We start from the raw sequence: 22227 nt of genomic DNA, 5'->3' as shown, positions 1-22227 counted from the left end.
TTTGAAGAACAGACAACACCAGATTGAGATCCCACAGAGGTAACGTAGACCTCCTCGGAGGAGCCAGATGACGCACCCCTCGAATAAAAGTGCAAATCAAGCTATTGGTAGCCAATGGACATTGTAAGTAAATGGCCAAGGCAGACACGTGACCCATGATAGTGCCCAATGCCAAGAGCTGCTCAACCCCTTTTTGTAAAAAGGCCAAAACCCTAGCTATAGAAAACAAGGGAGGGTGCAGCTGCAGCGATTCACACCATGAAAGGTACGATTTCCACTTACGATGATAGATCTTCCTAGATGTTGATTTCCTAGTCTTCGAAAGGGTAGGAATCACTGAGTCAGAAAGACAGACCTCTATCCCTCAACACCTTGCTTTCAACAGCCAGGCTGTTAAAGCCAGCGACCGTAAAGCAGGATGGAAGATAGGTCCTTCAGACATCAGATCTTCCCGTAGAGGAAGTCGCCATGGAGGATCCGCGATCAGTTTTACCAGTTCTGCGTAACAAGTCCGCCGAGGCCAGTCTGGTGCCACTAGAACGACTGGAATGCCTTCCACCGCCACTCGGCGAAGAAACCTCAGCAGGACGACGAGCGGAGGGAAGGCATAAATCAGGTGATATCGGCTCAAAGGAGCCACCAGAGCGTCTGTGGCATCGGCCAGAGGATCCTGAGACCTGGCCACAAACCACTGAACTTTACTGTTGAGACGAGACGCAAACAGATCCACCTCCGGAGTCCCTCACCGGCCACACAGGAGGTGAAATACTTCTGGATGAAGGGACCATTCCCCTTGATCCAACACCTGGCGGCTCAGGTAATCCGCCTGCCAATTCTCCACACCCAAAATGTGGACTGCAAAAAGAGCTGGAACATTGGCTCCTGCCCAAAGCAAAATCACGGCCACCTCCTTGGCCGCCAGGGCACTTTTGGTGCCCCCTTGATGATTGATGTAAACCCAGCCGTGGCATTGTCCGACTGTATCCGAAACGGAGAGCCGTGAAGCCGAGCAGGCATAATTTGATCGCTCTTAGCTCCAGAATATTGATCGACAAGGAGGACCCCTGGGCACAAAGTTTCCCTAGCACTCCACCCCAGCCCAACAGGCTGGCGTCGATGGTCACCACCGTCCAGAACAATGGTAGGAAATAGACTTGCCCTCGCCCAGAACAGGTGACTGGATCCACCATAGTTAAATAGTCAGGTTGAAAAAAGACACAAGTCCATCTGGCTCAACCAAAAAAAAAAAACAGTAATGAAAACCTAAAACCTAACCATACAATCCCATATACACAATCCTAAACCCGCAGTTGATACAGAGGAAGGCAAAAAAAAAACCCAGCAAAGCACGATCCAATTTGCTACAGCAGGGGAAAAAAATTCCATCCTGATCACGAGAGGCAATCCCTGCATCAACTTTACCTATAAATATTAGTATCCACTTATATTAAGTACACCCAGGAAAGAATCCAGGCCTTTATTAAGGCAATCTAGTGAGCCAGCCAGAGCCACCTCTGTAGGGAGTCTATTCCAGATTTTCACAGCTCTTACGGTGAAGAAACCTTTCCGTATTTGGAGACAAAATGTTTTCCTGTAGTTGTAAAGAGTGCCCCCTTGTCCTCTGTGTTGACCTTAAAGTGAACAACTCAACACCAAGTTGACTATATGGACCCCTTATGTATTTACACATGTTGATCATATCCCCCCTAAATCTCCTCTTCGAGAGAGAATACATTTAGTTCCTCTAATCTTTTCTCATATAGGAGCTCCTTAATGCCTCTTATCAGTTTGGTTGCCCTTCTCTGCACTTTATCCAGTTACTTTTTAAGAACTGGTGTCCAAAACTGAACTGCATATTCCAGATGGTCTTACTAATGATTTGTACAGGGGCAAAATTATATCTCTATCTCTGGAGTCCATGCCTCTGCTTGGCATTGCATGCTATTATTAAGCTTATGATACACCAGAACACCCAGAGCCTTCTCCGATATGGATTTCCCTAGTTGTACTCCGCCTAGTATGTATGATGCATGCATATTCTTAGCCCCCAAGTGCATAACTTTACATTTATCAACTCTAAACCACATTCGCCACATAGTTGCCCAATGAAACAGTGCATTGAGGTCAGCGTGTAAGTTGGAGACATCCTGTAAAGAACTTATTCCACTACAAAGCTTGGTGTCATCTGCAAAGACTGAAATGGTACTTTTAATCCAAGACCCTATATCATTTCTAAAGATATTAAAAAGTAAGGGTCCCAACACTGAACCGTGGGGTACACCACTGATAACCTAAGAGCATTCAGATAAGAATCATTAACCACTACTCTCTGAATTCTATTTTTTAGCCAATTTTCTATCCATTTACAAACTGATCTTTCCAAGCCTGTATACTAACTTACACATTAGCCGTGTGTGGGGAACGGTGTCAAACGCTTTTGCAAAATCCAAGTATACTACGTCCACAGCCACCCAACTGTCCAAGGTTTTACTTACCACCTCAAAAAAAGAAATCAGGTTTGTTTGACAACTTCTGTCTTTCGTGAATCCATGCTGTCTGTTGCCAAAATATTTTTTTCCAGCAATAACTCATCTATGTGGTCTTTTATTAAACTCTCCAGTATCTTCCCGACTATACAAGTTAAACTAACAGGTCTATAGTTACTTGGCAAAGACTTTGATCCCTTTTTAAATATAGGCACCACATTGGCCCTACACCAATCTAGTGGTACTATTCCAGTCCTTAACAAGTCCCTAAAAATTAGAAACAAAGGCTTTGAAATTACAGCGCTCAATTTTTTTAGGATGCGTGGGTGGATGCCCTCTGGTCCAGCCGCTTTATCCACCCTTATTCTGTCTAAATATTTCTGGACCATATCACTTTTGAGCCATTGTGGATCATTTTGGGCTGTGTCAATACCATCCCCATTATGGTCATGAGCTCCTTCATGCTCCTTTGTATACACAGAGCTGAAGAAAGTATTTAATAAATTTGCCTTCTCTTTGTCCCCAGTCACTCACTCCTGATTATTTTGTAAAGGGCCTACATGCTCAGACCTAACCTTTTTACTATTAAATATATTGGAAGAATTTTTGGGGGTTTGTCCTACTAATATTTTGCAATCTGCCGTTCATTTTGAATTTTTGCGTCCTTGATTTCCTTTTTACATATTCTGTCATATTCTTTGTAACAATTAAACAATGATAGTGTTCCTTCATTTTTATATTTTTTGAAAGCTCTTTTTTCTTTTTAATTTATATTTTTTTTAACTTTGGCCGTGAGCCACATAGGTTTTATTTTTAGCCTTTTAAACTTCTTACCCATGGGAATATACTTTGCAGTGAGTTTGCATAAAGTCTCTATGAGCATTTCCCATTTCTGTTCTGTGCTCATCGATGCCTATATTCCCTCCCAGTCTAAATCCTGGAAAGCAACCCTCATCCTTAAATTTGCTCTCTAAGTGTTTTTGTATTTCCTGTATGCGTTTTTTGCTTACAGCTAAGATTAAATAAAATCATATTATCGTCACTGCTACCCAGATGTTCTTTTATATGAACATTAATAAAGCTCTGCATGGTTTGAGATTACTAGGTCCAACAGAGCATAATTTCTAGTGGGGGTCTCAAACTGCACCATAAAATTGTCTTGTAATAGGTTTATAAATGTTTGCATTTTTACTGTTCCAGCAGTGCCATTACTCCAGGCAATGTCTGGGTAGTTAAAAAAATCCCCCATTATTTACACTGTCCCTGTCCTTGCAGCCCTTTCTATCTGTGCCAAGAGCTGAATCTCCACCTCCTCATTAATACTGGGAGGTCTGTAACAAACTCCAATGATAATCTTTGTATTACGCACACCCATGTACATTTCAACCCATACTGCTTCAGACTCGGCACACTCTCCATCAACTAGGTCCTCTTTCACACTCATTTGAGATCACTTCTCACATAGAGACAGACACCACCACCTGTCCGTTTTACCCTGTCTTTCCGAAAGAGAGCATAGCCAGGAATATTAATAGACCAGTCATGTGAAGAATGAAGCCAAGATTCAGCAATACCAAATAAATCATAGTTCTCCTTGTGCACCAGAGCTTCCAACTCACCTATTTTGCTTGGCAGACTTCTGGCATTGGTGAACACTAATTCATTGTCACATTTTGCACACTTATTTTGCATATTTTTAATTTTGGTACAAATAGTACAATTTCCAATGGTTGTTTGTACCATGGGAACCTTCTTATGCGCTGCCATAACTCTCCTCCCCCCCCCCCCCATCTTTCCCCATTCCAGCCACCAATAGGGACTGACCCCTGTCTGCCCCATTATAATCTAATTCACCCTCCCCCCTAAATCCAGGATAGAGCCGACTTTGTGAGATGGCCCAAACAGATGGACTGAGGATCCCTATTCCACTTTGCCAGAATCTCCTGCTGCAAAGGTCTTGAGTGAGAGCAAACGGGACTGTTTCGAGGGTCTATACCATCAAGCCCAGAGCACTCATGCAAGTCCAGCAGCAACCGGATCGCCCTTTGCAGTTTCTAAAGCTTGTCTAAGGGAAGAAAGACCCTCGCCAGAGCAGAGTCGAGAGTCAGCCCCAGATAAGTGACCTGTAAAAATGGCATCAGAGCAGATTTCTGGAAATTGACCGTCCACCCGAATTCCTGAAGGGTCTGAACCGTAATGGGGATGTGGGGATCCGAATAGGAGACTGCTCGCAACAGGAGATCATCCAGATAGCCCACAATCTAGATACCTCGCTGACGTAACAAGGCCAGCACAGGAGCCAGGACCTTGGTAAAAACTCTGGGAGCAGAGGTGAGACCAAAGGGTAACGCCACAAATTGATAATGCTCCTCTGCCACTGCAAAGCGGAGGAATCGCTGATGTCCCTCCAATATGGGGATGTGGAGATATGCATACTTGATATCAATGGACGCCATAAAATCCCCCTGGTTGAAGGATGCCACCACTGCACGAATGGACTCCATTCAAAACTTCTACACCCGCACAAAGTGGTTCAGAGCCTTGAGATCCAGGATGGGACGCACCTTGCCCTCCTTTCTGGGTACCGTGAACAGGTTTGAATAGAAAACCCTGAGAGCGTTCCTGCAGCGGAACCGGGACAATCACCCCTTGAACCAGGAGATCCTGCACAGCTGTCCGAAGATCCTTCAAATGCTCTGGAGACAGGTGAAGATTTGACTGAAAAAACCTGTCCCCCCCCCCCCAGCCGGGGCAAAAAAATTATATCTTGCACCCGGAACAAACCAGCTCACAAACCCAATTGTCCTGAATGAAGGGTTCCCGAAAGAAGCGCAGACGTCCCCCTCACCCCTTCATGCTGAAGAGGACTTTTCTGCAGCATCGGACTGACTGGCTTTTGGCTTGCTCCAATGCTTTTTAGCCCCTCCAGAAGCTCTGAATGGCTTACCCTTTTCTGGCACCCCGGAGGCACGAAAAAAACATCTGAGCAGTAAAGGAGGACCCCGCTTAGTATGGGGTGTTTTACCTTTGGAGAATTGAGGAAGAGTACTCTTCCTGCCCGTCAGACCTTTGATCAACTCATCCAAACATCAAAAGTCATCAAAACAAACGTTCTACCAGAAATAGAGATCAGTCAGGGTTTTCTTGGAAGCTTGGTCAGCCGACCAGCTCTTCAGCCAAACCATGTGTCGTAAGGCAATCCCCCACACCCGAAACAATGGCCACCAGGGGAGCCGCATCCAGGGACGTACCAAACAGGAACACCAGGGCCTAGGCCACCTGGTCCAAAAGTTCCAGTTGTTCCGGAGGAACTATTCCAGGATTCAAAGACCCCTTCAGGGCCCTAATCCATTCCACAACCGTCTGTGAAAGCAAAACAGACACAAAACCCGGTTTCAAAATGGAACCCGCCAACACGTGAAGATGGCAGAAAAGGGATTCCACCCACCCGTCCACCAGATCCGTAAAAAACTGAGAAGTGCTCATTCCCAATATCATGAAAGGAGTCAGGACAAAGGAAAACCTTGCCAGATTTTTGAGTCTTGCCGGAGCCAAAAGCCACCCATGTCCCTGCCGGCGTGGGCTTATCAGGCAATTTTAAAGTTTCCTGCACTGAAATAATCAGGACTTCCACCAAAGATGACAAGTCCTCTTCAGCATCTGACTGCAAGGACAGTGACCCTTCAAGTAGGGGGGGCGTCCGGGACAACCACATCAGCCTCTGAACCAAAGAAGACAGCAGCCGTTTACCGGCTGTTAACCGTTTTCATGACAAAATCAACTTTGGCTGCCAGCCTTTCCAGAGCTGCTGAAATTGTGGCCTGCCCGGGAGTCACACAGAGTGGGCATGAGGGTGAATTCACAGTCTGGGACTCCATATTTAAAGTTTGTAAAAATTGGAGTACTGTCGCGGTTCCCACCACCGTGTGGTGCAGAGTCCCCCTTTAAACTACACTAACAGCAGAGTGTGCAGGGATATGCCTGCAAACACCCCAGTACTGTACCACCTCCAGAGAAAAAAAACTCTCCTGATCGTCCTCAGCAGCCGTTAACCGGCTGTTAACCTTTTTCATGACAAAATCAACTTTGGCTGCCAGCCTTTCCAGAGCTGCTGAAATTGTGGCCTGCCCGGGAGTCACACAGAGTGGGCATGAGGGTGAATTCACAGTCTGGGACTCCATATTTAAAGTTTGTAAAAATTGGAGTACTGTCGCGGTTCCCACCACCGCGTGGTGCAGAGTCCCCCTTTAAACTACACTAACAGCAGAGTGTGCAGGGATATGCCTGCAAACACCCCAGTACTGTACCACCTCCAGAGAAAAAACTCTCCTGATCGTCCTCAGCAGCATGGAGAAGAGACAGTAAATTACCTCGGCCAGCAGCGGGAATCAGAAGCACAGGAAATGATGTAAAAGGTCACGCTGCTCAGAGCAGTACAGAGGACTACATAAACATGGTTGCCAATACATTGCAATAGGAAGCTCAGGGAAAAATGGCTGCTTCATACAAGTCAATGGGAAAATTCAGTACATTGTCCACACTTAAGAGGGCAGTGCCCACAGCTTGCCATGCTGCCAGGGACCGACACCTTTAAGGCCTCAAGGATCCAAAACAGGACACCGAGAGCCACAAGGTACCATGCTACCCCCTCAGGACGCCAGGCGCCCCAGTCACATAGCCCCCCCCACGGGAACGGAAAAAGAGGGAGATAGGCACACAGGCTGGGTACCGGGCAGGCCAGGGGGATCTTTTAGGAGGCACAGGTCCCATTAGCCCCAGGAGAGGGCCCAAATTCACCCCCCCCCCCCCAAGGCCACAAGGGGCAGGGTCACATTTACTCACCATACCAAGGACCGGGTGGGCTCCGCTTACAGGCTCGTCCCTATCTGGAAAGGGGCACCAAAGTGAGGAGGTCTAGTGCGGGACTACAACCTGCTCACGCTCGTACCAAGAAAAATTCCCCTAAGGTTGTGGGATTATAAGGGTGACCTGAATATCCAAGTAATAGTACAACAAAGTATAAAATAACGGAATTTTTGTAAAATCTTACCGTAAAATGCCTTTCTCCGAGTCCTCCGACAGTCGCCGCCCACTCATACAGTCTACACCAATGGGGTATTGACTTCCTCTCCTTAGGAGTAGCTAGGCAAAAGACTTGTTAAAACAAAAGCATTTCCATAGACACACCCATGGGGGCTACCCCTCCTGCAATAGCCATCCCAACTCAGTTTGGTATCAAAGCAGTTAAGTGAATAAGAACCCCAAAAGAGGGGCAGGGGCGGTGACTGTCGGAGGACTCAGAGAAAGGAATTTTACGGTAAGATTTTACAAAAATTCCGTTTTCTCTTACGTCCTCTGACAGTCGCCGCCCACTCATACAGTCTTCACCAATGGGGATGTCCCAAAGCAGTGTAGACATGAGGGGTGGGAAACGCAACCATCAGAAAAGGCAACGCAGTACCCATATCAGAGAAAGGAACCTTACATGAACAGAAAGGTAACCCTCTGGGTAACAGAAAAGGCTCAACAGGAGCAACAACCCAGGAAAGCAAATAACCAAGGGGTAAACAACCCCAACAGTCAGGGACCCGCAATAAAACCTGGGTCCCCTACTGGACTGCCGCACAGAGAACTTTGCGGCCAAAAGAGGCATCAGCTGATGCCAGAACATCAATTTTGTATAATCTGGAAAAGGTGTGCACTGACGACCAAGTCGCAGCCTTGCACACCTGGGCCACCGAGGCCTGATGCCGGAAAGCCCAGGACACACTCACCGACCTGGTAGAGTGCGCCTTGACAGAGAAGGGTGGTACCCTTTCCCTCAACGAATAGGCCTGAACAATTGTCTGTCTGATCCATTTTGCAATGGTCGCCGCAGACGCAGCCATACCCTTCCGAGGTCCCTCGGGAAGGACAAAGAGAGAATCCGATTTCCGAAAGGATTTCGTCGACGACAGGTAAATCCTGATCGCCCTGTCAACATCCAAAGAATGCAACGCAATCTCCTTAGGATGCTTAGGATTCGCACAGAGCAAAGGTAAGACAATGTCCTCATTGAGGTGAAAATCCGAAACCACCTTTGGAAAAAAGGACAGGTTTGGTCGCATGACCACCTTATCCCTATGAACCACCAGGTAAGGGAAGCGGCAAGACAACGCCGCCAACTCCGACACTCTGCGAGCAGAAGTGATCGCCACCAGAAAAGCAACCGTTTTAGATAGCAGAGGTAATGAAATTTCCCTGATGTTTTCAAACGGGGAACGTTGTAACATGGACAGAACCAAGTTCAAGTCCCAAGGAGGCAGAGGCTCCCTTCTAGGAGGGGCCAAGTGACGCACACCTTGAATGAAGGTGCGAATCAAGGAATTAGACGCCACAGGGCGCTGAAAAAGAACAGCCAGTGCAGAAACCTGGCCCTTAATTGTAGCCAACGCAAGGCGCTGGTCCACACCAGATTGGAGGAAAGCCAACACTCTCGCCACAGAGTATGAACGAGGAGAGAAACCCCTGGACTCACACCAGGCAAAATAAGCTTTCCAAGTTCGGTAATAAATCTTACCAGACGAGGCTTTTCTAGCCTTGATTAAGGTAGGAATGACCTCCGAAGAGAGACCCCTGTCTCTCAGGACCTGGCTTTCAACAGCCATGCCGTTAAAGCCCGCGACTGTAAAGCAGGATGGAAGATCGGACCCTGAGACAGCAGATCTTCCCGCATTGGCAGCCGCCAAGGAGGCTCGACGGCCAAGTAAACTATGTCTGCGTACCAGGACCGGCGTGGCCAGTCCGGCGCCACCAGAATCACCAGTGTTTGTTCCAAGGCCAACCTGCGAAGGAACCTGGACAACAACTGAATCGGAGGAAAGGCATAGATCAGACGATACTGATGCCAAGGCACCACCAGCGCATCCGAGGCGTCTGTCAGAGGATTGCGCGTTCTTGCCACGAACCTTTCCACCTTGTGGTTTAGCCGAGACGCGAACAGATCCACATCTGGGGATCCCCACTTCGCACACAGCATCTGAAATACCTCCGGGTGTAGGGGCCATTCCCCCTGGTCCAGGGTCTTGCGGCTCAGATATCGGCCTGCCAATTCTCCACACCCGGAATGTGAACTGACGAGATCGCCGGGACATGAGTCTCGGCCCAAGACAAAATTCTGGTCACTTCCTGGGCCGCCCGGGCACTCCTGGTGCCCCCTTGGTGGTTGATGTACGCCACCGCAGTGGCATTGTCCGTCTGCACCCGCACAGGACGGCCCTGAAGATGATCCGACCAATGGAGCAGGCACCGCCTGATCGCTCTCAATTCCAAAATGTTGATCGGAAGGGAGGATTCCTCCTTCGACCAAGTCCCCTGGGCAGATAGGTTGCCCAGGATGCCACCCCAGCCTGATAGGCTGGCATCGGTGGTAATCACTGTCCATAGTAACAGCCGGAAGGATTTTCCTTCCGACACAGCCAGGGACTGAAGCCACCACAAGAGATCCATTCTGGTTTGGCGGCTCAGAGACACTCTCACGTCCAAGGACTGAGGTAGTCTGTCCCACCTGGCCAGGATCTCCGCTTGGAGAGACCGCGTGTGAAACTGTGCAAATGGTATCGCCTCGAAGGCCGATACCATCAACCCCAGAGACCGCATACAGGTCCTGAGTGACAAGGATCCATTGTCCCTGAGGGACCTGACCTCGGACTGTAGGGTCCGGAGCTTGTCCTCCGGCAAGAACACCTTTGCTTGAGCAGAGTCCAGAACCATTCCCAAATACGGGAGACGAACCGAAGGAGACAAGGTCGACTTCTGAACGTTGATCGTCCAACCAAACTCCTGGAGCGTCTGGACCGTAGTGGAAAGATCGCGCAGCAGGCTCTGACTGGCACTCGATCTTAACAGGAGATCGTCCAGATAACCCAAGACCGCAATGCCCTGCGCCCGCAGCAGTCCCAGAACAGGCGCCAACACTTTGGTAAAGACCCTTGGAGCCGAAGCGAGACCAAAAGGTAACGCCACGAACTGATAGTGTTCCTCCGCGATATCGAATCGGAGGTACCTCTGATGACCCTTGAATATGGGGATGTGTAGATACACATCCTTCAGGTCGATAGAGGCCAGGAATTCTCCCGGGCACAGAGAGGCCACCATCGAGCGGAGCGATTCCATGTGGAACTTTCGAACGCGCACCAAGCGTTTCAGAGCTTTCAAGTCCAGAATCGGACGCACTTTGCCCTCCTTTCTGGGCACAGTGAACAGATTTGAGTAAAACCCCCGAAACCTGTCCCGATGAGGCACCGGGACAATTACCCCCTGAGTGAGGAGATCCTGCACCGCTTGATGTAGGTCTTGTAACCGCCCTGGGGTCAAATGAAGATTTGAGGGAAAGAATCTGTCCGCCGGCCGTGAAAGAAATTCGATCTTGTACCCTGATCGAACGATTTCCTGAACCCAACTGTCCTGAACTCGGAGCAGCCAAGGTTGGAGGAAACCGCGCAAACGTCCCCCCACCCCTGAAATAGGTGAGGGCGTCCCTTTAGGCAGAGGCGGACTGAGCTGCCGCACCAGCTTGGTCGGATTTAGGTTTGCCGGCCCAGGGCTTTCTCTGGCCACCCTGGCCCTTGCAGGGTTTCCCCTTGTACTGTGACTTGAAAGCACGAAAGGAACCCTGATTAGGTTTAAAGGCGGGACCCTGCTTGCCGCGGAAAAACTTGCCCTTAGGATTCTGGGGCAGCAGAGTGCTCTTGCCCCCAGTGACTCCCTCAACCAATTCATCCAGGGATTCCCCAAAAATGCGAGACCCCACATAGGGAATGTCAGCCACCGCCTTCCTAGATTTCTGGTCAGCCGACCAGCTCTTCAATCATATCAGCCGACGGTTAAGCACCGCGACACTGGACAGGCGCGCAGCTAAAGGGGCCTCATTTAAGGCCGTATCGCACAAATACATGATGACCCCTTGATAAATCTGGTCCACCATCTCCACGGTAGTGGGGGGGGGGCAGAATCAGCCACGAGTGTGCGTCTGAGCACCTTGGTCCAGTCCGCCACAGCCTGAGCTGCCATGACAGAGGCGAAAATAGGCCTGAGCATGGAACCCGCCACCACATAAGTGTGGCGGGCAAGCGATTCCAGCCTCCTATCCGTAGGATCCCTAAATACCGGAGAATCTTCGGTAGGAGCCACACACCAGCGTGCAACCGTAGTAGACGCAAAAGGATAGAGAAGTTGAAACCTCTTAGGCACCGTGAAGGTGTGTTTCAAATTGCGCCATTGCTCATTCACAGTGTGATGAAACTCAGCGGGGCAGGGAAAAACCTGCGCCGTCTTATGGGTACTGTGTGTACCAAAAGATGACAATGCCAGGCGGATTGGGCTCATCCTCTGAATGTAGTGTTTCTTTAAATGGCAGAAATCAGCGCATCCATAGCCGCGCATTCCTCCGGCATCCCAGGGGGGGAATCATCCACCCCTGTAACCTCCGCCTCCCCCTCAGACTCTTGCGGGTCCTGAGAAGAGCGAGACCCTGAAAGGGGCACGCTACCTAGAGCAACAATGTCACATTCAGAATCAGAAGAAAAATAAATCCTAAGCCTTTTTCTAGCAGCACGTTCAGACATCAGCACATCCATTTTGGACAACTAAGTCGCCACAACAGCAGTCAAATTAGTCAGAGTAGAGGATTCAGAAGAACTTGAATCCCCCAACAAAGAGACTGTCCTGAGATTCCATTGCAAAAAAAGTTTTTTTGAGGTACTGGCCCTTTTAGGGGCGCCGCGGACCCCCGCAGCACACCGCTACAATGGCTGTGGAACACAGACCCCCCGCAGGGACAAACTGAGCCAGGAAGATTGCACAATGGAGGAAAGGAAAGGACAGGACAGAAGGACAGAGCCCCAGAAGTGTGTTACCAGCTCCTTCGGTCGCTCCTGAGTAAAGGAAGGAAGTGATGTCACCGCAGAGACTGAACAGAGGCTGCAGGCTAAGGAAACATGGATGCCTATGCAAAGCAATGGGAGGCTTCGGCAAAATGGCCGCCGACATGTGCTCGGAACGATCGTTGCCACACACAAGATGGCGTCGTAAGGCGCCAAAATACACTACACACAATGCTATACAAGCGTCCACAGTGAAGCCAGACATGCTGCCCACACCTAAAATGGCTGACCGGCGGTTTTTAACTCCGCATCGGTCGCCACACTAGTCTGTACCTCCAAGCACCTTAGTGACACGAGAGGGATACCCCAAACCCCACACAGCGCAGGCTGTGAGAGAAAAAACCCCCGCAGGGACCAGGATCAGGGAGCCCAAAAACGCACAGACATAGGGGACACCACAGACACAGAGGACTGCCGACCCCAGACAGAGGCCCCACACAGAGTGTACTTACCTGTACACGATGGCGTGGGGTGCCTCATAATAAACGGAAAACCGTCCACCCTCAGATGGCAGGGGAGTGCCGCCAGCCAAAAACGCAGGATACCAGGAGTGCACGGACGAACCGTGCATGTGTCCGGTGAGGTAGCCACCTCACAAGGCTGGGATGGGTCGTTTGTGCGGCCAGAGCGAACACATAGCCTGCGAAACGCTCAATGGCGGGCTGGGATTCCATCTGATCCTCTGTCCTGGAGAACCAGAACCACCAGTCCGATTCCCAGCTAAGCAAACTCCATCTTCATCCAAAGATCCGACTAACTAAAAGCTGACAAAATAAACAGCTAGCAATGCAAAGAAAAAAAGACATCTTTAGAAAATAAAATCATAAAATAGAAGAAGAATGCTGAGACTGTAGCCCCAGCGCAGGTAAGCCTGACTACTCCTGAACTAGGCAGAAGACAAACTGAGTTGGGATGGCTATTGCAGGAGGGGTATTGGACCAGTAGGACAGCCCCCATGGGTGTGTCTATGGAAATGCTTTTGTTTTAACAAGTCTTTTGCCTAGCTACTCCTAAGGAGAGGAAGTCAATACCCCATTGGTGAAGACTGTATAAGTGGGCGACGACTGTCTGAGGACGTAAGAGAAATATAATTTTTATTATGAAAACATATTAAAATAATGTCATATCAAGACAAATATATGTCGTTTCGGGTATCAAAATATTGCACTTACATGTAGATGGTATATTCACGCTTTAAATAATTATAGAGAGCATGAATATACCATCTACATGTAAGTGCAATATTTTTCTTTAATAAAAGTTTTGAAAAGGGTAATGCACTATTGGCTATCATTGCTTTGCATTTACTTGCTTGAGAGGACGATATAAGCCACGATGAACCTTTGGAACCTGTTACAGCCGTCTGTAGGGAAAGAAGCAGTTTTACTACACCCAGGATTTCACAGAGCACGTTTTATATATCGTTCTGGTAAGAGGCTATTTTGGTTTCTGCACGAGTGGTGAAGAGCACAGTTCTTTTGTGTGGTCACATGCAGTGTTCGTTCGGAATATTATATTTTGCACTTACCTAATATCCGCCGGGTAAGGAGGAATTTCACCAGGTGGAGGGAATTCAACACCATTATTGAATATCACCTTTATCTACATCTGTTTTTGCGTCATCACATTTATAATTGAAGGAGTTTTATTGCTTTGGACTTTATGATTATTTTTGTTTTGGTCACATTCATTTGTTTGTTTGATTGGATTTAGCGCACCACTCACATTTATACATTCAGCAATATTTTTTTTTGGTAGCAGCTTAATCACAGATCAGCGCACCTTTTTTTCATACACACAATACAACTCACATGACAACTTACTTTTCAAAAAGAAGAAAGACCAGACTTCCACAGGATTACTTTCGAACAAGCTTCGGATCATTAAAAAATTCAGTACACAACACCAACAGGTATCCAAAAGAATTAACAAATCTTGTCACTTGCTACAAATTGACCCCAATCTCCATCCATTCATTCCAGAAAGACCATTCATTACGTATCGCAGATCAAAAGCCCTAAAAGATTATCTAGTACACAGCGAATTCGTTGGCGAATTTCGTAAGGATCCATGTAAAATGCCAGGCACCTTTAAATGTGGCGGCTGCGATTACTGTCAATTCATGAATACGAACAAAAACATTCTACCCAACGGAAAACCTTATAAATCGTTACACTATGCCAATTGCAAAATGGCAGGAGTAGTATATCTCCTCCTCTGTTCTTGTGGTTGCTACTATGTAGGCCAGAGAAAATTGGAATTTGACAAACGTGCCTACAGACATGTCGCAAGTATGCGTACATGTAATCCAGACTTGCCTCTAGGTAGGCATACTCGAGAAGTACATTTCGGACATTTTCCCCGAATCCAATTTGTCATCCTTGATAGGGTGCATCCCAACAACAGAGGAGGGGGCTGGGATAAGACCCTACTTGAAAAAGGAAACATGTTGGATTGCAGACCTTAACGCCACTCTACCCACAGGGCTCAATGACACCCTGAGCTATAAACCATTCTTAGAGGGTTTTTCCTCAGGGGGATATGAGAAATAGCCATCTATCCATGTTTTGCCTTAGTACTAAATCTACTGCCCACCTTCCAGTTGAGGCAAGATATGACATTCACCACACACGGCTTTGATACTAGATATATAACTTTTCTTAGCTGCTCTGGGATGGTCTTTATTCATTGACTTCTGTATATCTATCTACCCATTGGGCATTATTGTATTAATGCCCAACAAGTACTTATTTACCCACCATATATAATCATGTTATGTAACCGATGATTGTTCTATGTATATGCCTGTGTAGGCATACACGGACATATGAGTAGAGCTACATGCTTGAACCTTGATTCAGTCATACTATGTTTGCTGTTGGAAGCTTTATTGCAACATATTAGGGCACTATGCGTTGCCACTGGATATGCCTGAGCCCGCATCTACATGTGGAGCCCCTTATTGCCATTGTTCCTTTCCCCTCCCCCCCTTATTCATTTAATACACTTTTTTCTACCTATACTTCTGTGATTTTTTTTGAAATTCGTCGATATGCAAAAATATATTGTGTATTAAACCATTCTATACTTATTCTTGGTGAGGGGACATGCGCTGATTCTTGTTCCCCCCCCGGCGTATCCAGGGGGGTGCATGACGCCCCTCTGCGTCTGCGGGGCGGCGCCGTGCGCTCCACGGACAGGGGATCTGATTGGCCCATACACTGGGAATGCACGGGATTGAATCTGACTGCGCGTGCACCGGCATCCTTATCTACTGGCATTGGCGAGCTCAGACTTGCTCGCCATGCCGGAGGGAACGGGACGCCGTCTTCTTGGGGCTAGGCATCCATCTTTCACCTGCATTATCTATTACTCGGTAACTTGAACCCCACTACTCTTTTACTTGGGACTTCTTCTCACCCTTTTTTATACACTACTTAGCTATGGGGATATTTATGCACTTTAATGCTCACCTTTACTGCACACTCTGCGGTACTGCACTGGCACTACTCCCTGCCAGTAGGTGGATGTCTCTTTGTTTCCTCTTTTCTGTGTCATTCCAAGGCCTCTTTCCATTTGCACATTAATTGAATATGGATACTTTGGGCTGTTTTTCTATTCGGGACACTCCTTTGAAACTCCTGTGATCTTTTCCTTCAATATACTCCAATATGGCCCATTTGGGTTATCATCTATTAAACACAAACGGCATGTCTGTATATTCTATATCCTATTCTTTCCTATATAGAATCTCTTTGAGACTACATTCCATCACAGTACCGTGCAGGTGGACAAGGCTGCTCATATCCACTATTCGTGTGGAGATCCATTTACTATTACAAAGAGCAGGTACTAACTAAACTATATGATTTCTTACAACTATCTTCATCAATCTTTCATAAATATGCATTTCCATAGTATATTTTACCTTTCCAACCCCCAGCGATCCAGTGCTGGTCTCCTTCTGGGATCAAGCCGGTGCTACATGCCACCCACATGGTGAAGTATTATCACCACCAAAGAAAATGCATATATACATATACACTCTGCCTCTTCCGGTATCTCTTCATGTTCTGATGCATGAACAGTGACGCTTTTCCTCCTGGCTTTAGTCTATAGAAAGTGACCTCTGTGGTGCGTATATTATCTGACAGCATTTTCTCTATATTGTTTAATATCTGATTACATAGTGATCTTATGATGTATATTTTTTCTGTAAATGTTTAGATATGAATGAAGTTGTTCCAGCAGTCTCTCCAGGGATACATGTATTCACGTAGTCACCTTACATTGGAGTCATCTTTGTTAGCTGTGATCATCTTTTAATCATGACTTGTTCATTGTGTATGTGTATATATATATATATATATATATATATATATATATATATATATATATATATATATATATATATATACACACACACACACATATACACACACATATATATATATATTATATATATATACACACATACACATACAGTACAGACCAAAAGTTTGGACCCACCTTCTCTTTCAAAGAGTTTTCTTTATTTTCATGACTATGAAAATTTTAGAGTCACACTTCAAGAGGTAGTCACCTGAAATGGTTTTCACTTCACAGGTGTGCCCTGTCAGGTTTAATAAGTGTGATTTCTTGCCTTATAAATGGGGTTGGGCCCGTCAGTTGTGTTGTGCAGTAGTCAGGTGGATACACAGCTGATAGTCCTACTGAATAGACTGTTAGAATCAGGGCTGTCTTTAACACAGGGCAAAAGGGGCAGCTGCCCCGGGTCTAGTCATTGTTGTGGGGCCCAAAGCAGCTGCCCCTTGAGCCCTCAAATAGTTGATAAGTGGATTCCAGAGGGCCCAAGAAAATTTTTGCCCAGGGTCCAATCAAGAATAAAGACGGCCCTGGTTAGAATTTGTATTATAGCAAGAAAAAAGCAGCTAAGTACAGGAAAACGAGTGGCAGAAGAGACTTGTTTGGGCTAAAGAACACAAGGAATGGACATTAGACCAGTGGAAACCTGTGCTTTTGTCTGATGAGTCCAAATTTGAGATCTTTGGTTCCAACCACCGTGTCTCTGTGCGACGCAGAAAAGGTGAACGGATGGACTCTACATGCCTCAGAAATCACAGGTTAACAGCAGCTCAGATTAGAGACCAGGTCAATGGCACACGAGTTCTAGCAGCAGATACATCTCTAGAACAACTGTTAAGAGGAGACTGTGTGAATCAGGCCTTCATGGTAGAATATCTGCTAGGAAACCACTGCTAAAGAAAGGCAACAAGCAGAAGAGATTTGTTTGGGCTAAAGAACACAAGGAATGGACATTAGACCAGTGGAAACCTGTGCTTTGGTCTGAGGAGTCCAAATTTGAGATCTTTGGTTCCAACCACCGTGTCCTTGTGCGACGCAGAAAAGGTGAACGGATGGACTCTACATGCCTGGTTCCCACAGTGCAGCATGGAGGAGGAGGTGTGATGGTGTGGGGGTGCTTTGCTGGTGACACTGTTGGGGATTTATTCAAAATTGAAGGCATACTGAACCAGCATGGCTACCACACCATCTTGCAGCAGCATGGTATTCCATCTGGTTTGCGTTTAGTTGGACCATCGTTTATTTTTCAACAGGACAATGACCCCAAACACACCTCCAGGCTGTGTAAGGGCTATATCACCAAGGAGGAGAGTGATGGGGTGCTGCGCCAGATGACCTGGCCTCCACAGTCACCGGACCTGAACCCAATCGAGATTGTTTGGGGTGAGCTGGACCGCAGAGTGAGGGCAAAAGGGCCAACAAGTGCCAAGCATCTCTGGGAACTCCTTCAAGACTGTTGGAAGACCATTTCAGGTGACTACCTCTTGAAGTGTGACTCTACAATTTTCATAGTCCTGAAAATAAAGAAAACTCTTTGAATGAGAAGGTGTGTCCAAACTTTTGGTCTGTACTGTATACAGGTCCCTCTCAAAAAATTAGCATATTGTGATCAAGTTCATTATTTTCTGTAATGTACTGATAAACATTAGACGTTCATATATTTTAGATTCATTACACACAACTGAAGTAGTGCCTTTTATTGTTTTAATATTGATGATTTTGGCATACAGCTCATGAAAAACCAAAATTCCCATCTCAAAAAATTAACATATTTCATCCGACCAATAAAAAAAGTGTTTTTAATACAAAAAAAAGTCAACCTTCAAATAATTATGTTCAGTTATGCACTCAATACTTGGTCGGGAATCCTTTTGCAGAAATGACTGCTTCAATGCGGCGTGGCATGGAGGCAATCAGCCTGTGGCACTGCTGAGGTGTTATGGAGGCCCAGGATGCTTCGATAGCAGCCTTGAGCTCATCCAGAGTGTTGGGTCTTGCGTCTCTCAACTTTCTCTTCACAACATCCCACAGATTCTCTATGGGGTTCAGGTCAGGAGAGTTGGCAGGCCAATTGAGCACAGTAATACCATGGTCAGTAAACAATTTACCAGTGGTTTTGGCACTGTGAGCAGGTGCCAGGTCGTGCTGAAAAATAAAATCTTCATCTCCATAAAGCTTTTCAGCAGATGGAAGCATGAAGTGCTCCAAAATCTCCTGGTAGCTAGCTGCATTGACCCTGCCCTTGATAAAACACAGTGGACCAACACCAGCAGCTGACATGGCACCCCAGACCATCACTGACTGTGGGTACTTGACACTGGACTTCAGGCATTTTGGCATTTCCCTCTCCCCAGTCTTCCTCCAGACTCTGGCACCTTGATTTCCGAATGACATGCAAAATTTGCTTTCATCCGAAAAAAGTACTTTGGACCACTGAGCAACAGTCCAGTGCTGCCTCTCTGTAGCCCAGGTCAGGCGCTTCTGCCTCTGTTTCTGGTTCAAAAGTGGCTTGACCTGGGGAATGCGGCACCTGTAGCCCATTTCCTGCACACGCCTGTACACGGTGGCTCTAGATGTTTCTACTCCAGACTCAGTCAACTGCTTCCGCAGGTCCCCTAAGGTCTGGAATCGGTCCTTCTCCACAATCTTCCTCAGGGTCCGGTCACCTCTTCTCGTTGTGCAGCGTTTTCTGCCACACTTTTTCCTTCCCACAGACTTCACACTGAGGTGCCTTGATACAGAACTCTGGGAACAGCCTATTCTTTCAGAAATTTCTTTCTGTGTCTTACCCTCTTGCTTGAGGGTGTCAATGATGGCCTTCTGGACAGCAGTCAGGTCGGCAGTCTTACCCACGATTGCGGTTTTGAGTAATGAACCAGGCTGGGAGTTTTTAAAAGCCTCAGGAATCTTTTGCAGGTGTTTAGAGTTAATTAGTTGATTCAGATGATTAGGTTAATAGCTCGTTTAGAGAACCTTTTCATGATATGCTATTTTTTTGAGATAGGAATTTTGGTTTTTCATGAGCTGTATGCCAAAATCATCAATATTAAAACAATAAAAGGCTTGCACTACTTCAGTTGTGTGTAATGAATCTAAAATATATGAAAGTCTAATGTTTATCAGTACATTACAGAAAATAATGAACTTTATCACAATATGCTAATTTTTTAAGAGGGACCTGTATAATATATATATTTATTCTCCATCTCTTGCTATGACATTTAAATAGGTTTTCAAAAAAATTAGAAATGTTATTCTTTGTTGTACTATTACTTGGATGTTCAGGTCTCCCTTATATTCCCACAACCTTAGGGGAATCTTTCTTGGTACTCAACTCGGGATGATGGCCACCTGCATCTAGACATTCACGACCAGACAATTATCTCTCTGCTTATGCTTGTAGGCCAGGCTGGGTTCACCATAAGGTTCTAGATTATCCAGTGTGAAGCCCCAGCTGGCATTGCTTGTAGATCAGCAGGAGAAATCCCCTGGCACTAGCTAGCAAGTGAGTAAAGAGAAATAAAAAAAATATTCTGAAAAAAATAAAAAACCTCCTTCTCTAGGCATAAAAACTGGTTTGCTGAGCTGAGTGTGGGTGGGTTATGCCTGCAGGGACAGCCCCGTGGGCGTGTACATGTAAAAATGTTGTACTGCCTAGACTACTCCTGCAGGGGGCAGCATAACCCCATTCAGCTGATGAAGATCAGGCTGCGTCTTTCGATGGACGATAGAAAAACAATGATTTCTTCTGTTTCTAGACGCTGAAGCTCAAATATAGCCTAATAGCCTAAAAGTAGTGTGCATGACACATAGAATAACACTATTTAGCTTCTAGAAGCACGGAAGAAAAGAAAAAAAAAAAAACACACCAGTATGGTGCCTTAGAAGCAGATAAAACACTACTTGTTTCCATTTTTTAAAAGGAGTTTTCTGGCACTTGTAAACGCCTGTAAAAAAAAAAAAAAAGAAAAAAAGCTGAGTTTTTTTCTGCCAAAAGGAACTGGCTTTTTTTTTTTTTTTTAAGCCCAGTGTGCATGGAGCCTTACACTGCATCCGTTTAACGACTAGTCACTGGAGGCACAGGCACAAGATATAAGGATGCACCAATGTTTGCACGGAGATTCATGAAATCTCTATACAGTTGCTGTAGATGAGCATGGACAAATATTATAGGACACTTTTTTAATGTCTGTGCTGCTGGAACTAGATAATACTGGGATCCAAAATACCTCTGAAGGTTTGCCGTCCTCATGTCTTGAGCTTCTGCCATGGCGAGATCTTGAATTTTGTGACCAAGATGTAGAGAGGCCTAAAAAAAAAAAAAAAAAAAAAATACAACCTATAAAACCACACATCACCAGGAGCAAATCTTTTTACAAACACTGTATTTGCATTGGCTACAACAGTTCTCTTTTTTCAAAGCGTTTTTTTCTTTTATGCATTTTTTTTTTTTTTTAACAAACACACAGCATTGAAAATAACGTTAACATTTTCCTGACAAATTTGCATCACTATTTTTCAATTACTATTTGTAAAAAACCCTTAATATGGAGCTAAAGTCAAAAGGGTTTTTTTACATGAATGCATTCTTTGGATTAAGGTTAACAAAAAAAAAAAAAAACACACACAACCTCTCACTTCCACCCTTCTCTAAACACTTAGCTGAGTTATCTCTCGATTGAGCGCTGTCCAACTCTGCAGCCCCTCTCTTCTCTCTTCCTGGTCTCACAGGAGACTCAGAGCAGGGTAAGCCATTGGCTCCTGCTGTCAGTCAAATCCTGTGAAGATAAATGGGGGGGGGGGGGGGCCTGGCTGAGCCGCATCTATAGTGGAGAGGGCATAAGCACAGTCGTGTCCCACCTAAATGCAACATACAAGAGTAGGGTGTGTAGTGACATGGGAAGGAATGCTCACATAGAAACTCAGTAAATTACATCACTGCACATGGTGTACAGCTCATCTCTAAGCCGGGGTTCAGCCTCAAAGTTGACTTTCATATGAACGTGGCCCTGCCTGGTTCCGGTATTGAGAGCACATACGAAGAGGGGGGAAAAGTGCACCGCGTCTTCAGGGCGAGCAGACTCCGCCCACATGTTTTTCCAATAAAAAGAACATTATACAAAATGAATGTCATACAAAACAGATGGTACATAGGTGGAGAAGCAATCCACAAAGAACAGCACCAGTACTTAGGACGGTATAGTCCGAATCCTAACCAGTAGCAGGGAATAGTCCAATGAACATTTACTGCAGACATATCTGATGTTGGAGAAATCCTTTCCACTACAGGGAGTGCAGAATTATTAGGCAAATGAGTATTTTTGAGGATTTTATTATTGAACAACAACCATGTTCTCAATGAACCCAAAAACTCAATATCAAAGCTGACTATTTTTGGAAGTAGTTTTTAGTTTTAGCTATTTTAGGGGGATATCTGTGTGTGCAGGTGACTA

General features: G+C 46.1%; 1 protein-coding gene across 3 annotated transcripts in view; it reads right to left on the bottom strand.

Annotated features, from left to right (window-relative positions):
- The window catches only part of JADE1 (jade family PHD finger 1), a 353837-nt gene that overhangs the window by 232231 nt on the left and 99379 nt on the right, over positions 1 to 22227 (bottom strand). For all 3 annotated transcript variants that reach the window (XM_082270299.1, XM_082270301.1, XM_082270300.1), the window contains exon 3: positions 21004 to 21083. In XM_082270299.1, the coding sequence (XP_082126425.1) occupies positions 21004 to 21083 (80 nt within the window). The remainder of the gene's footprint in view (positions 1 to 21003; positions 21084 to 22227) is intronic.

Source organism: Pelophylax lessonae (genome assembly GCF_965119305.1).
Source record: "Pelophylax lessonae genome assembly, chromosome: 1".
Classification (NCBI taxonomy): Eukaryota; Metazoa; Chordata; class Amphibia; order Anura; family Ranidae; genus Pelophylax; species Pelophylax lessonae.
The sequence above is the reverse complement of the archived record's forward strand: the minus strand, read 5'-3'. Positions and strand labels throughout refer to the sequence as shown.